At 33.8% G+C, this 12,480-nt stretch overlaps 2 protein-coding genes across 3 annotated transcripts; one reads left to right on the top strand and one right to left on the bottom strand.

Annotated features, from left to right (window-relative positions):
* The first annotated feature begins 716 nt into the window (after window positions 1-716).
* Window positions 717-2,031, top strand: LOC107921251 (stress-associated endoplasmic reticulum protein 2). The gene is made up of 3 exons (XM_016851128.2): window positions 717-894; window positions 1,349-1,505; window positions 1,816-2,031. The coding sequence occupies exons 1-3, from the start codon at window positions 892-894 to the stop codon at window positions 1,860-1,862; spliced, it is 207 nt and encodes a 68-aa protein (XP_016706617.1). The 5' UTR covers window positions 717-891; the 3' UTR covers window positions 1,863-2,031.
* A 4,480-nt stretch (window positions 2,032-6,511) lies between these two features.
* LOC107922299 (F-box only protein 6) lies at window positions 6,512-11,666 on the bottom strand. Of its 2 annotated transcripts, none has more exons than XM_016852272.2 (2): window positions 11,273-11,666; window positions 6,512-8,067 (listed from the first exon to the last, which is right to left on the bottom strand). In XM_016852272.2, exons 1-2 carry the CDS (start codon window positions 11,425-11,427, stop codon window positions 6,822-6,824), a joined length of 1,401 nt encoding a protein of 466 aa, XP_016707761.1. In that variant the 5' UTR covers window positions 11,428-11,666; the 3' UTR covers window positions 6,512-6,821. The 2 variants fall into 2 exon arrangements, with proteins under 2 accessions (XP_016707761.1, XP_040943255.1); XM_041087321.1 differs by lacking the exon at window positions 11,273-11,666 and adding an exon at window positions 9,128-9,387.
* Window positions 11,667-12,480: the final 814 nt, after the last annotated feature.

Raw genomic sequence — 12,480 nt, forward strand, 5'->3', positions numbered from 1 at the left:
AAAATTTTTCATTTTAAATTATGTCACATAAAATTTGACGTCTCTTTTAATGGTTAAATTAACGATTTTAATAAAGGAATGGCCTTATTGATATAACATTTCAATGGCGAAGCCAAGGGGTTGGCAGGGGCCCCAACACACCCTAAAATGGAAAAAATTTCATTTATGCCCCTTTATAATTTATAAAATTTTAAATTAGTAATGGTAAAATTGCACTTTGGCCCCCAAAAATGATAAAAAATTGAGTTAATACTTTAAAAATTATAAAGATATAAGGTATTAAAATGGTGAAATTGTATTTTTACTATCGTAAAAATAAATAATTTAATTCCGCCCCCCGCCCCCAAAAAAGATTATGGCTTCACCCTGGTAACATTGATAGTTTGAGGATGTAATTAGAATATTTTAATGTTCGATGATCAATTTAAAATAAGTCATAATTTGGAGACGTTTGATGTAATTAACTCATAACTATATCCGAAAAGTTTTCACTAATTATCCATAAAAGAAACATCTTTCTCTATTGCTAAAGAGACAAAATAGAAAAACAGGCTTAACACAATTATTGAAACTAAAGCCCATAGATCTGCCCATTTAAACAAAAAGGTATACGTGTACCAAGCAACCAACTACATCGCGCCACGTTTACCAATTTGCGTGAGCAAACCAATCAGGACGAAGTCCATGACCCTTCATTTAACGTAGGATGAATTTAATCAGCAGCATACATAGCCCCTTATAACGACAGCCCGGGACATTTTCGCGAATCGAGGAATAACCCCCCCCCCCCCCCACACACCCAAAGAAAAATCGTCGCCGTAAAAGAAAGAGAAGAATTTCGCCTGAAATTTCATTCGCTTTCTCGACCGGCTACCTCTTCTCTCCGACATCATGGTAATCTTTTGATTTCTTCTTTTCTTTCTTTCTTTTTTTTTTTTGCATATTATATGAAACGATCTGAGCTATGTTTTCTTACGCTTCAATTTATCTTTTTCGAATTAAACCGGTTGCAGACTTATATAGATTGTAGATCTCAATTTAGCATATTTATGTCCTCAATAATTTAATCATGTGCTTGTTCGAATTTTTTTGAATGAATTAGGTAGACGGACCTTGAATCAGCCCTTTTAGTACTATTCATCATTTTATTCTCAATATTGAGCATTTGTGAATTTTGTTTCTTTTCTTATCAAATTTCGAGTTATAAAAAAAGTGGGAAAAGTAAGAACACCAGTGTTTTTCCTCCAGTATAAATGCTAAATCCATCACCATGATCGAAAATATGTATAAACTATTTCTTTTTTTAAATCTAAATTTAAATGGGATCCCTCTGATCTGGTTTGTGCAGACAACATCAAGGCGCATTGCAGACAGGAAAGTGTTGAAGTTCGAAAAGAACATAACAAAGAGAGGAGCTGTTCCTGAAACAAGCACAAAAAAGGGGAAGGATTATCCTGTTGGCCCTATGTTGCTTGGGTTCTTCGTTTTCGTTGTCATTGGATCATGTAAGATTCCTGGCTGCTTATCTTTTCACCATTATATGTCCTTGGATATTTAGCATTGACTTTTGTTGTACCAAATACAATACATGATTTTGCTACCGATATGTTCAGCACGTTCTCATAATGTGTGTTGTTTCACCGGTGAATATTCTAATTTTGTTCGGTATGGACCTTATTAGCATGATATTTGGGAACTCGAATTTTAAGAGATGAATTTAGTTTTCTAAAATGGTGTTAGTTGTGTGATAAAACACATAAATATCATGACCTTGCAGCACTGACTTAAATCTTGTTTTTTTTTCATCTGTTTCAGCTCTCTTCCAGATTATCAGGACAGCGACCAGTGGAAGCATGGCATAAGGCTGCATATAGCCCATGTTAAAAAAAATGCAGAAGAGACTTGTTATGTTCTTTTTCTATAAGTTTTGTAGCGAACTGATGATATAATATGTTTACTAGATATGCGTTGTAACTCATGTTGTGAAGATTTCAAAAATTGAATAAGACCTCCCTTTCGTGTCTTTTTCTATTTTATATCCTTCTTTTTGCATGTTTCTTTTGTGAATAAATAATTTATGAAATGGGCCAAAAGCATGCCTCCCGTGATGTTAAAACACAATAGATACACGTGGTTGTTTAATGTTGGCACTATTCATGGTTTGAAGTTTTCACAGTAATAGATTGTTTGATTCACGCCTCATGTGAAAAATGAAAGGGTGGATGCATAGAACCTTTCAATAAGATTGTGCTTTTTTAACTCTCATAATGGAATCTATTCCAAACATATATGCCATGGTTCCTTACTTCGACAGCGTACAAATGCTTAAATTTGATATTTTTAGATGTTTTTTCAGACTTATTGTCGATACTAAGTAGCAGTCAAAATTTTATATCCATTTTTTATGGTATTATGCATGGATCAGATATTTCATAGCAAATTTTTCAGAAAAAAATTGTCTTCCACAAAGGAATATGATAAGTGAGATTTTGAGTAAGTATTTATATAATTTTCTTTTGATTGAAGAAATGATTCATCGAAATAATGAATCACCATTGAAATTGGCCTAAGCTGGGGAATCACTAATATATGATGCAAAATGGATCTCGTTCTATCATTGATAAGAGAAATATTTATAAAAAATACAAATCGGAATTTGAAGAAGATGAAGGAGAAGGAGTACTTGACCCACAACAAATAGAGGAGGATTTATTCAATCACATAGTTTGGGCTCCTAAGATTTGGTGCCCTTGGGGTTTTATATTTGATTGTATTGAAAGGCCCAATGAATTGGGATTTCCCTATTGGGCTAGGTCATTTTGAGGCAAGCGGATCATTTGTGATGAAAAGGATGAGCTTCAAGAGAATGATTGAACATTCTTGCAGGGTGGAACCATGCACTACCAAGCACAAGATAGATCTTCCAAAGAACATTCATGATTAGGGTGACAGCTTTAATTATTACAGTAAGGTTGATCATTTAGTTAACGTTAAAGGTATTTGAAATTTCATTTCTAATGGCACCTTTTTAATTAGGGATAGTAATCAAGGCCATTATTCCATGTATTTTGATAGTGAAAAACAAATTTTTGAGCTTAACAATGATCATTCTTTTTTGAGTGAACTAGAAAGTTTTTTTTATATAGTTATCGCAATTCTACTTATAATATCGTAGTTATTTTGGCCGATTGATCTTCTAATATTCTAGTTTCAACAATTCTAGTTCTTTACATTTCTTCTTAGCTGCTTGGCGTGTAGTAGGTATCTGGTTCACTGCTTTAGGTATTAGAACTATGGCTTTCAACCTAAATGGTTTCAATTTTAACCAATCCATATTTGATAGTCAAGGTTGTGTAATTAATACCTAAGCTGATATTATTAATCGTGCTATCCTTGGTATGGAAGTTATGCATGAACGTATGCTCATAACTTCCCTCTTGACTTAGCTGTTATTATAACTCCATCTACAAATGGATAAGACTTTGATTTTAGTGTATACAAATTTTTGAAAATAAAGTAATAATAACCAATATTGTTGGACAGAAAAAAAGAAAAGAAATATTAAACATATATTGTATTGTGTCATTCAATTGAGTGATTCCTTTGTTTCTTCTAACCTTGAAAGTATCGATAGATACTATCGAAGGGTAGATACTATGAATTAATTAATTGAAATTGAGTTTATTTTTCAAAATAATTATCGAAAAAAGTGATCTATTTGTTGTCATTTATACAACCAAAATATTATGATCATGATCATTAAGAATTCAACGAGACCCTTCCTCGAGAACTAAACAAAGAAAGAAAAGGTGGGCCCCATTGAGCTCTTACACTTTCATGCCAATAACTTAGTTCGTCCCATTATTCCATATTACAAGGATGAACCCAATTCAGAATATGAACCATAAAAGAAAATGCCTATTAAATCGATCACAGGAATACCAATTACCGTACCCATTATACAAAGAGGAACTTCCAATGGTATTGACCAATTATCCTGCTTCCCTCTGCATTTCATCAAGTGGTCATGCTAAAAACATAAACAGTCATAGATGATTACGAAATACAATCCTTCCAAATGGGATAAGAGAATTCCTACTATTATTTAGAATTCTACTACTATTTTTTTCTTAATTGAAGAAATAATTGGAAAATAAAATAGTAAGTACAAAAATGAGTAATAGCCTCTAATAGAGACTGGTACGATTCAATTCAACATTTTATTCGTTCGGGTTGATTGTGTCATAACTCTATAATTAATTCAAATTAGATTTATCATTGGATGAATTGTAATCCAATAAAATTCTTTTAGGACTCATTTTCACAAATGAATTTAGTAATTTGAAATTTTGTAAAGATGAATAAAAAGGTTTATATAAAAGGAATGTTGTAAATATTCTGAAACAAACTATACTCATTAAAAAAGTTGCTTTTTTAAAAAATTTATAGAAATCCTCAAAATCATTTGAATTTTGATGTAAAAGATATATAAATGAAGTTAATAATTTTGATAATATATCCATATACATTCCTTCTTGATTAAAAGGAATTGTTATAGCTCCAACAAATAAAGTAAATAGAAGCAATATAATAATAGGAAATAGCATAGTATTATCTGATTCACGAGGATAATAAAAAGCCTTCTTGTAGCCAAAACTTGTAATAATAATAAGAGTTTCTTTTTTTTTTCCCACTAATTGTATATGACTACTCGTTGTTATTCATTGTTAATGTTAATAAAGGAAATAAACGAAACTTTCTGTTAATTATTTTTTATTTTTCTTTACCCCATAGTTCTATTTAATAGAAAGGGCTATTTTTTGCCACTATATTTTTTAAAATGGACATATAAATGTCCTTCAAAAGTACGTAAATATATCTGAAACACATAAAATATTGTTAATCCAACGATAGGCCAAGCTATTATTGCAAAAATCGGTGAATACAACTAACTGTCACTAAGAATTTCATCTTTGGATAAAAACAAGCAAGGGGTGGAATACCACAAAAAGAAAGTGTACCTACTAAAAAAGTAATTTGTGTAATGGGCACGTGCTTTCTTAAACCGCTCATAAAAACCATATTCTGGTTTTTCTCTGGAGAAATCCAACAATAGCTTCCATAGAATGAATAATCGATCCAGATGCTAAAAACAACAATGCTTTCGAATAAGCACAAGTAATCAAATGAAATATAGTGGCTCAATAAGACCCCATACCTAGAGCTAACATCATATAGCCCAGATGGGGTATTGTAGAATAGGCTAAACCCCTCTTAATATCTTTTTGGGCGGGCTAAATTAGCTCCTAATAATACTATTATTATACCTATCAAATATATTAGATTCATTATGTAAGGTATAACTATTAAAAGAGGAAGAATGCGGGCTACAAGAAAAATTCCCGCAACTACCATAGTGGCAACATGTATAAGAGCTGAAATAGGAGTAGGCCTCTCCATGGCATCAAGTAACAATACATGAAGAGGAAATTGCACAGATTTAGCAACTGCGTCGGCAAATAATAAAGAGGCACATAAAGTAACAAATAAAAAATGAACCTCATTAATATAAATCAAGTTATTAAATATTTCAAACAAATCTTGAAATTCGAAACTTCTCGTTATTCAATAAAAACCTAAGATTCCTAATAATAAACCAAAATCGCCTATGTAATTAGTTACAAATTCTTTTTGACAAACGTTTGCCATAACGGGTCGTGTGAACCAAAAACCTATTAATAGATAAGAACACATTCCAATTAATTCCCCAAAAATATAAATTTGTATCAAATTCGAACTAGTAACTAATCCCAACATTGAAGTATTGAACAAACTATAAGCAAAAAATCTCAAATATCCTTAATCATGAGACATAATTGTCACTATAAATAAGAACAAAAATTCTAACAGTAGTGATTAATATTGATATAATAAAGGTAAGTGAATCAATAAAGTAACCAAACTAAAAAAAAATCATTATTAATGGTCCAAGACCATACATATTGATAGATAGAACTTCCAATTATTTGCTGAATAGACATATCGACTGAAAAAAACCATAATTATACTTAAAAATAAAATATTGAGAAAAACCCACATACGAAGTTTTATCTTGCCGTCAGAAAAAATAGGGATTCCCAAGAAACCATTTATGTATTTTGAAAGGAAAACTCAAACAAGTATGCATGCAATTTGTGTACGGCGGAGCTGCCCAACTAGCAACCAGCTCACGCCATTGCTCCACGAGAACACCACAGGATGCCAGACCCTCCCCTCAACGAGAACACTGGATGGTATCCGACCAGGAGTCCTAGAGCTGTCACCTCTAGATCCACTCAAAACCACCACAAAGCTACTAGAGGTTTATTTTCCAGAGAGGGATTTGGAAGGAAGAAAGGGGGAGAAAAGTGGAGAAGGGGGAGGGTCGGCCAGCAAAACAGCCGGCTGCCTCGGGGAAAGCAAGGTTTTAGACTTTGAAGGCTAAACGGCACTGCGATAGACCCAAACTTTCTTTTAGCCACTCAATTCTCTCTGTAACTATTATATAAATTCAGCATGATTAAAAACAGTTTAACGGATTCACTTACACAAGCCTCCTCCGAAACTAAACTTGTTCATCCACATGTTTGTACAAAAAGAAAAGAAAGAACATGGCCAATCTTGTTTACTCCATTAAAACGACAAAAAATCCGACTGAAGAGGAACTAGCAGCAAAGGCTTGTTAGCAGCTAAGCAATAAACAGCGTCAGACTCAGAAAAATAGGAAACAACCTTCTTTGACATGCCATTGCTGCCCGAAACAGAAAGAAGGGGGATTGAAATTAAGCAGTAGCAGTCAGGCAAGGGTGAAAGGCAGTGCCACATGCTATCCACTGTCGCTTTCTACCCCGTGGTAGAACACATCCAGGAACCTTCATCCACTCCCTGCTCATCACATTGTATGTAACTAGTCGGTTCATTTGTCGTGATCTCAACGACAACATGAACAAACCTTTGTTGCCCAAGCAACTCATTCTAACGTGCTTCCCATAAAACTCTAAGCACCATATGTTTGGCATTCTGTCCACCTCCTTCCACAAGAGCGTCATCTTCTGCAGCTCCCATATGCAAACGCAAGTGGCGGCATTTTTTGTCAGCAATCCCACAAGCATGATCCTGCCCTCACACTCAGCAAGTGTGTGGTCACTCAGATGTATTGGGGCTGGGATTATAAATTGCTTCCATACCCCAGAAACCATGTTGTAGGACACAATCCCTTCAGGGTCTGACTGCATGAAGTAAAGTGTGCTATCAATGGAAATTGCTTGTGACCGAAAGTTCAGTGATAGTGGCAGCTTAATGTTAGAGGGCATGCTTCCGGGTCGGCTCCATGAATTCTTCACCGAGTCATAAACTTCATACTCTCCATCACACCCCACCCACAGGATCTTGTAGCCTTCATCGGTTGAATTTCCATTCAGAGTCATTCCCACAGCAACACGCGACCACACTTTAACTGACCTTGCTGGCAACTCTTTAAATGATTGAGTCAAAGGGTTGCAGACATAAAAGTTCCTATGACCAATATCAAGAAAGCAAACTAGACCACCTACAGAAGCAACTGGCAGAGCAATCATCTTTGCTGGAAGAAAAGAGATTGTTGGGTGGTGCCATTTCTTGGTTGAAGGGTCATACATGGCTCCAACATTCATATTTTCATGAGTAATGGTATAAAACCAGGGATTGGCTTGTGGGATTTCAGCACAATGATGAGAGAAACTTTGTGATTCCAGCAAGGAATTCCATTTACGACAAACAGAGCGAAAGCGGAAAAATGTGGCAATAGGGAGTCTAGCAATAACAGCTTCAAAAAGGTCTTCAGGGAATTCTTTCCAAATTTCTTGATCCATAACCTCTGATGCAGGGGTACTTCCAGGTAATTTCCCTCGGTTCCGCTCCTTTCGTGATCTCTTGCTTGGTGGAGGCTTGAAAGGTTCCAACATCTTACAGTTTCCAGATTTCCCTGCAGCCATTACAAGACTGTAGTAATCCTCAGCAGAAGTCTCATTGATATTCGGAAAACACCACCTGCATGAATGCTAACAAGTTATCATGTTTGCAACTTTCTAATTAAACTAGAAATAACCTGAATGATTAGTAGATAACTATCAATGAAATTAGATCATTCAGATTAAATACGTTGAAGTTTAAAACACAAGTGCCAGTAACAACATTGAGTGCATCCAAATTAACATGGTACAGATCAAGAGTTATTGTGATCTGTTTAATTCAGGCAGGCCTAAAGAGACAGTTGATAAACTTTTCTCACCATCTCATCAATCAATAGTTGCAGAAAACAAAACTATTTACCAGTTTTCCCTTTAGCTAATAAGTTTATATATAAAATTAAATTAGAACTGAAAAGGAGATCTCAGATTATCTTTATCCAAGGATAGTGGTAGTGTAATTAACATTGGCACTCACCAGAGAAAGAAAAGAAAAAAGAGACTGTCTAGCAACATTTACAAAAAAAAATTTCAGGAGAATTAAGTCTGGACTGCAGTGGTGAATTGATCGAAAAACCAACAATCCTAGAAAATTTCTTCAGATGAAATAAGAAAACTAATTATAGTAGAATAGTCAGCATAAAATTTGAAACTGTGACTACGGTTTCTATGCCCTTTACTTGCAAGTGAACCATTCTCTCAGGCAGCAACTGAGACAAAACTACCAGCTCCTAATCAAATTTACAAAAAAGGCAAATGTAAAACATTCTTACATTACCCACAATTCCACACAAAGACACACAAGAAAAAACGAAAGTCGCCAAAGAACATTGTATCTGAGGAGCAGCATAAATCAATAGACCAATGCTAGAGATTATAACCAATATTTGTAGGTGATCGTGCAAGTAACTAACAACCAAATTTACAAAAAAGAAAAATGTAAAATATCTTTCTATCACCCACAAATCCACACACAAAAAGTAAGTTGCCAAAGAAACCTTTTGCCTGCAGAGCAACATGTTTCATAGCTAACCCATAGAAAAATGCTACAGATTATAACCAGACATCTTAGGGGGTCATGCATGTAACCAGCAATCCAACAGATTTTCAATATTGACATCATCTTTAAACTTCAAACCAACCTGTGACCTGATTTCAGTTAATGCCCTATGCAGTTGGCCTTAGCAAGATAAGGACCTTTCTGGTGATAAAAATAAACCTAAGCCCAAGCAGAACTGTTATGCCACAAGAACTTGTATGCTCCAGCCATGACAGTACAGGTTTCCAAACACATGCACCTTATGCCGCAACATCTTCATAATAATGCAAATGCACCTTACAATTTTCCTTACTGGCCTTTGCCAAATATTTTCATTAAAAAAGAATCTCAAATGGAACTTAGCAAGATAGATGTTGACCACCTAACTTCTTTGTTAGAAAAGCTTAATCACAAAACAAGTACTGGGGTAATAAAGAAATCATCTTTTTTAAATGTTATTTTCCATGAAACAGATAGAAGCTAACATTCACCTATTTTTCATGATTCAATATGAAAGAAGATATGTGAAAGTTTTATATCGATCTTGACCAACTTCTCAAATTGCCTGATCACTAATATTGGACTATGTGGATACAAGGTACCTATGGTAGTTATAGAGTATACTAATTTTTCATTATTAACAGTTGAAAGAAGATATACTTGAAAAATACCAGGTACTCACTCTTAGTCCTTAGAAGGTCAGGAATATAATACCTGATTAGTCTAGAGCAATTTCTAATAATTAATCTTGGTATAAATTTGGACCAAAACATCAAGGGACAGAATACAAGGTCAAGACCTTCAACTCAATTGCATCAGAATAATGAACATAATGTTCATACTACACAACCCAATTTGTAATAATTGCATAAAGAGTGGTCAAACAATATAGAGATGTACAACTGGACCACGAAAAAGCCCTCTACAAAATTAGGTATACATGATTCTCACAATTCATTGGGATTGTTTTCACCAGTAAGTCTGTACTTTTTAGTCATTTTTATGGATCCAGAATATGTGCAACAGGATGTTTAAGGTATCGTTTGAACAGAGTAAACTCAAACCATTGCACAGCCAAAGACCTCTATTCATCCAGCTATACCAACAGTATGTTGACAGCAATATCAACTAAATGCACTAATAATAGAAACTTTCAACCATACGCTCTGTTACATTGCCATGAATGCTTTTGCATAAAGAATACCCTGTAAAAGAAGACTGAGAGAGAGAGAGACCTATGATGAAATATCAACAAGGGGATTGACAAATGAGCAAAGGCAAGCAGAGCATCATAAATTAACCAGAGAGCTAGGCCACTCAACATTCATTCATACAATCTTTAAGGAGAACTTCCAAGAGTAGTACAACAACTCTTTGTTACTCGAAACGCCCAGGACGCTGTTGAATTAACTAGTAAATTAACTTTCTATTTTCCTTTGCGTATAGGAACGTAAAGGAAAATTGAAAGGAGCTGATTAGTCAGTGGACTAAAAATTAATCAAGAATTATAGGTTTAAATTCATGTTCTAAGGAAATCATATAGTAAACAGATACAAATGAGATTCCATCTTCATAGTCAATTATAATCATGCTAATCAACTAAGAAGAAAGATATTCAAGCATCAATTATCAAAAGGCAATCGCCAACAAGTTCAAAATTGACCATCACAATATGTAAAACTTTAAAAAAAAAACCCAGCAGCATGAACCCTTAATAAAGATGAGAGGAGGGTTTTGGGGGAGGGGACAAAGCAAACTGAAAATTGAAAAAAGGGAAAGGAAAACAAAGGCAAAAAGGGGTAAAAAAAGAAACTACGTGATTGGAATACGATGAAAGATAAGTGCTGAAAACTAAAATTTTGAATGAACTTACTATTTTCGTCAAAAAGAGGTATAAAATAGTTTAATAATGTAAAAAATGGCCAAAAATTCAAATGCAGTAAACATGCGAAATCCCCTGAAAATAAAAATTAACAAAACGGCAGTGGCATAACAGAAAATAAACAAAAATCTAAACAACGAGAAATGCAAGGAAGAGAAATTAACATTATCGGATAAACAAAGGTAATCTACCATTAATCCACCTCATTACACCCCCCCCCCAAAAAAAATGAAAAAGAAAATACAGAATCCGAGATGAATAAATCTGACAAGAATTCAAAATAAGCACATAAAAAAATGTGAGGCGAGAGAAGAAAAACAGAAAATTGAAGAGATCTATGTAAAGAGAGAAGGAAAGGAAAAGAACCTGCGGTGGTGGTCGTAGAAAGGATGGGGCAGTTGGTGGAGGTGAAGAAGGTGAAAAGGAGATGACGGAGGAAGCGGCGGAGGAGGAGAGCCGTAGAGATGCAAGAGGTCTTGAAGCTGACCGATGAGCTGCCTAAGCATGGCCAGCCCTTCCATGCCCCAATAACCCCTCCCCTACTCCAACACCACCAACAAAAAATGCTGCTCTCTTTCTCCCTTTGTTGTGAGTTAGCCAGTCATCTATTTACACGTCAGTTGGCCCATTATTACGATAATTTCTTGTAATAATTCTGACCCGCACGCAACTTTGTCATTGTAATGAATGATCCCACTTGATTTTCACTCCAATATGTATGTATGTATGCATCTACCTTCTTTTCCACTTTTCTCCTTTCTTTTCATTTTTGCCCTTTCCTCCTCCCCTGTATATAAAATATTTGAATTAAATAATATAATTTTTTTTTAACTTTTTGAATAATAAAGGTATATTCATAAGAATTTACTAGCATTGAAGTGAAAAGAAAAAGCCAAGAGATTTTAGACATTGGGCCTATAATCATTTTAGTATCCACCATACCCATCCACACTTATTTTTTCCAATTTAAGTTTTATTTTGATTATATTTTAAGTATGATTTGATTATTTCGGTGCATTTAAATTTATCGATACTTTATTTTTCAATCTTAAATTAATATCAAGTAATTTAAGTTTCATTTGATTATATTTTAGGCATAATTTGATTATTTCGATACATTTAAGTTCATTTAATTAAATATCGATTTGTATTTATGCGTATAAATTTATACTAGTTGATACAATTTTTAATATTTTTACCTTAATATAAATACATTTAAAAAATACTATAATAATTTAATTAAAATTTGAAACTTAGGCCTTATTTTGATAATCAATTGAAAATATTAAATCAATTAAAATAAATATTTTTAGTGATTTAGTTTTTTAAGTACATTTGAGAATCAATAATAATAAATCAAATAATAGAAATTTTCAATTAAACTAGGAAGATATTTTTTTAATAGGCCTTTTAGGCCGTTTTATTTAAATTAAAAAAATAAGTCGTTTTTAGAGGATGTGTTTTCTAAAGATAATTTTCCCAACAACTTTTTAAATGTTGGCAATGGTAAAAAATTTAAGGGCCAATGGTAATTTTTTTCCTATAAATGCCAAGCGATTTATTTTTTTCACTCA

Source organism: Gossypium hirsutum, chromosome D01 (assembly GCF_007990345.1).
Source record: "Gossypium hirsutum isolate 1008001.06 chromosome D01, Gossypium_hirsutum_v2.1, whole genome shotgun sequence".
Taxonomy (NCBI): Eukaryota; Viridiplantae; Streptophyta; class Magnoliopsida; order Malvales; family Malvaceae; genus Gossypium; species Gossypium hirsutum.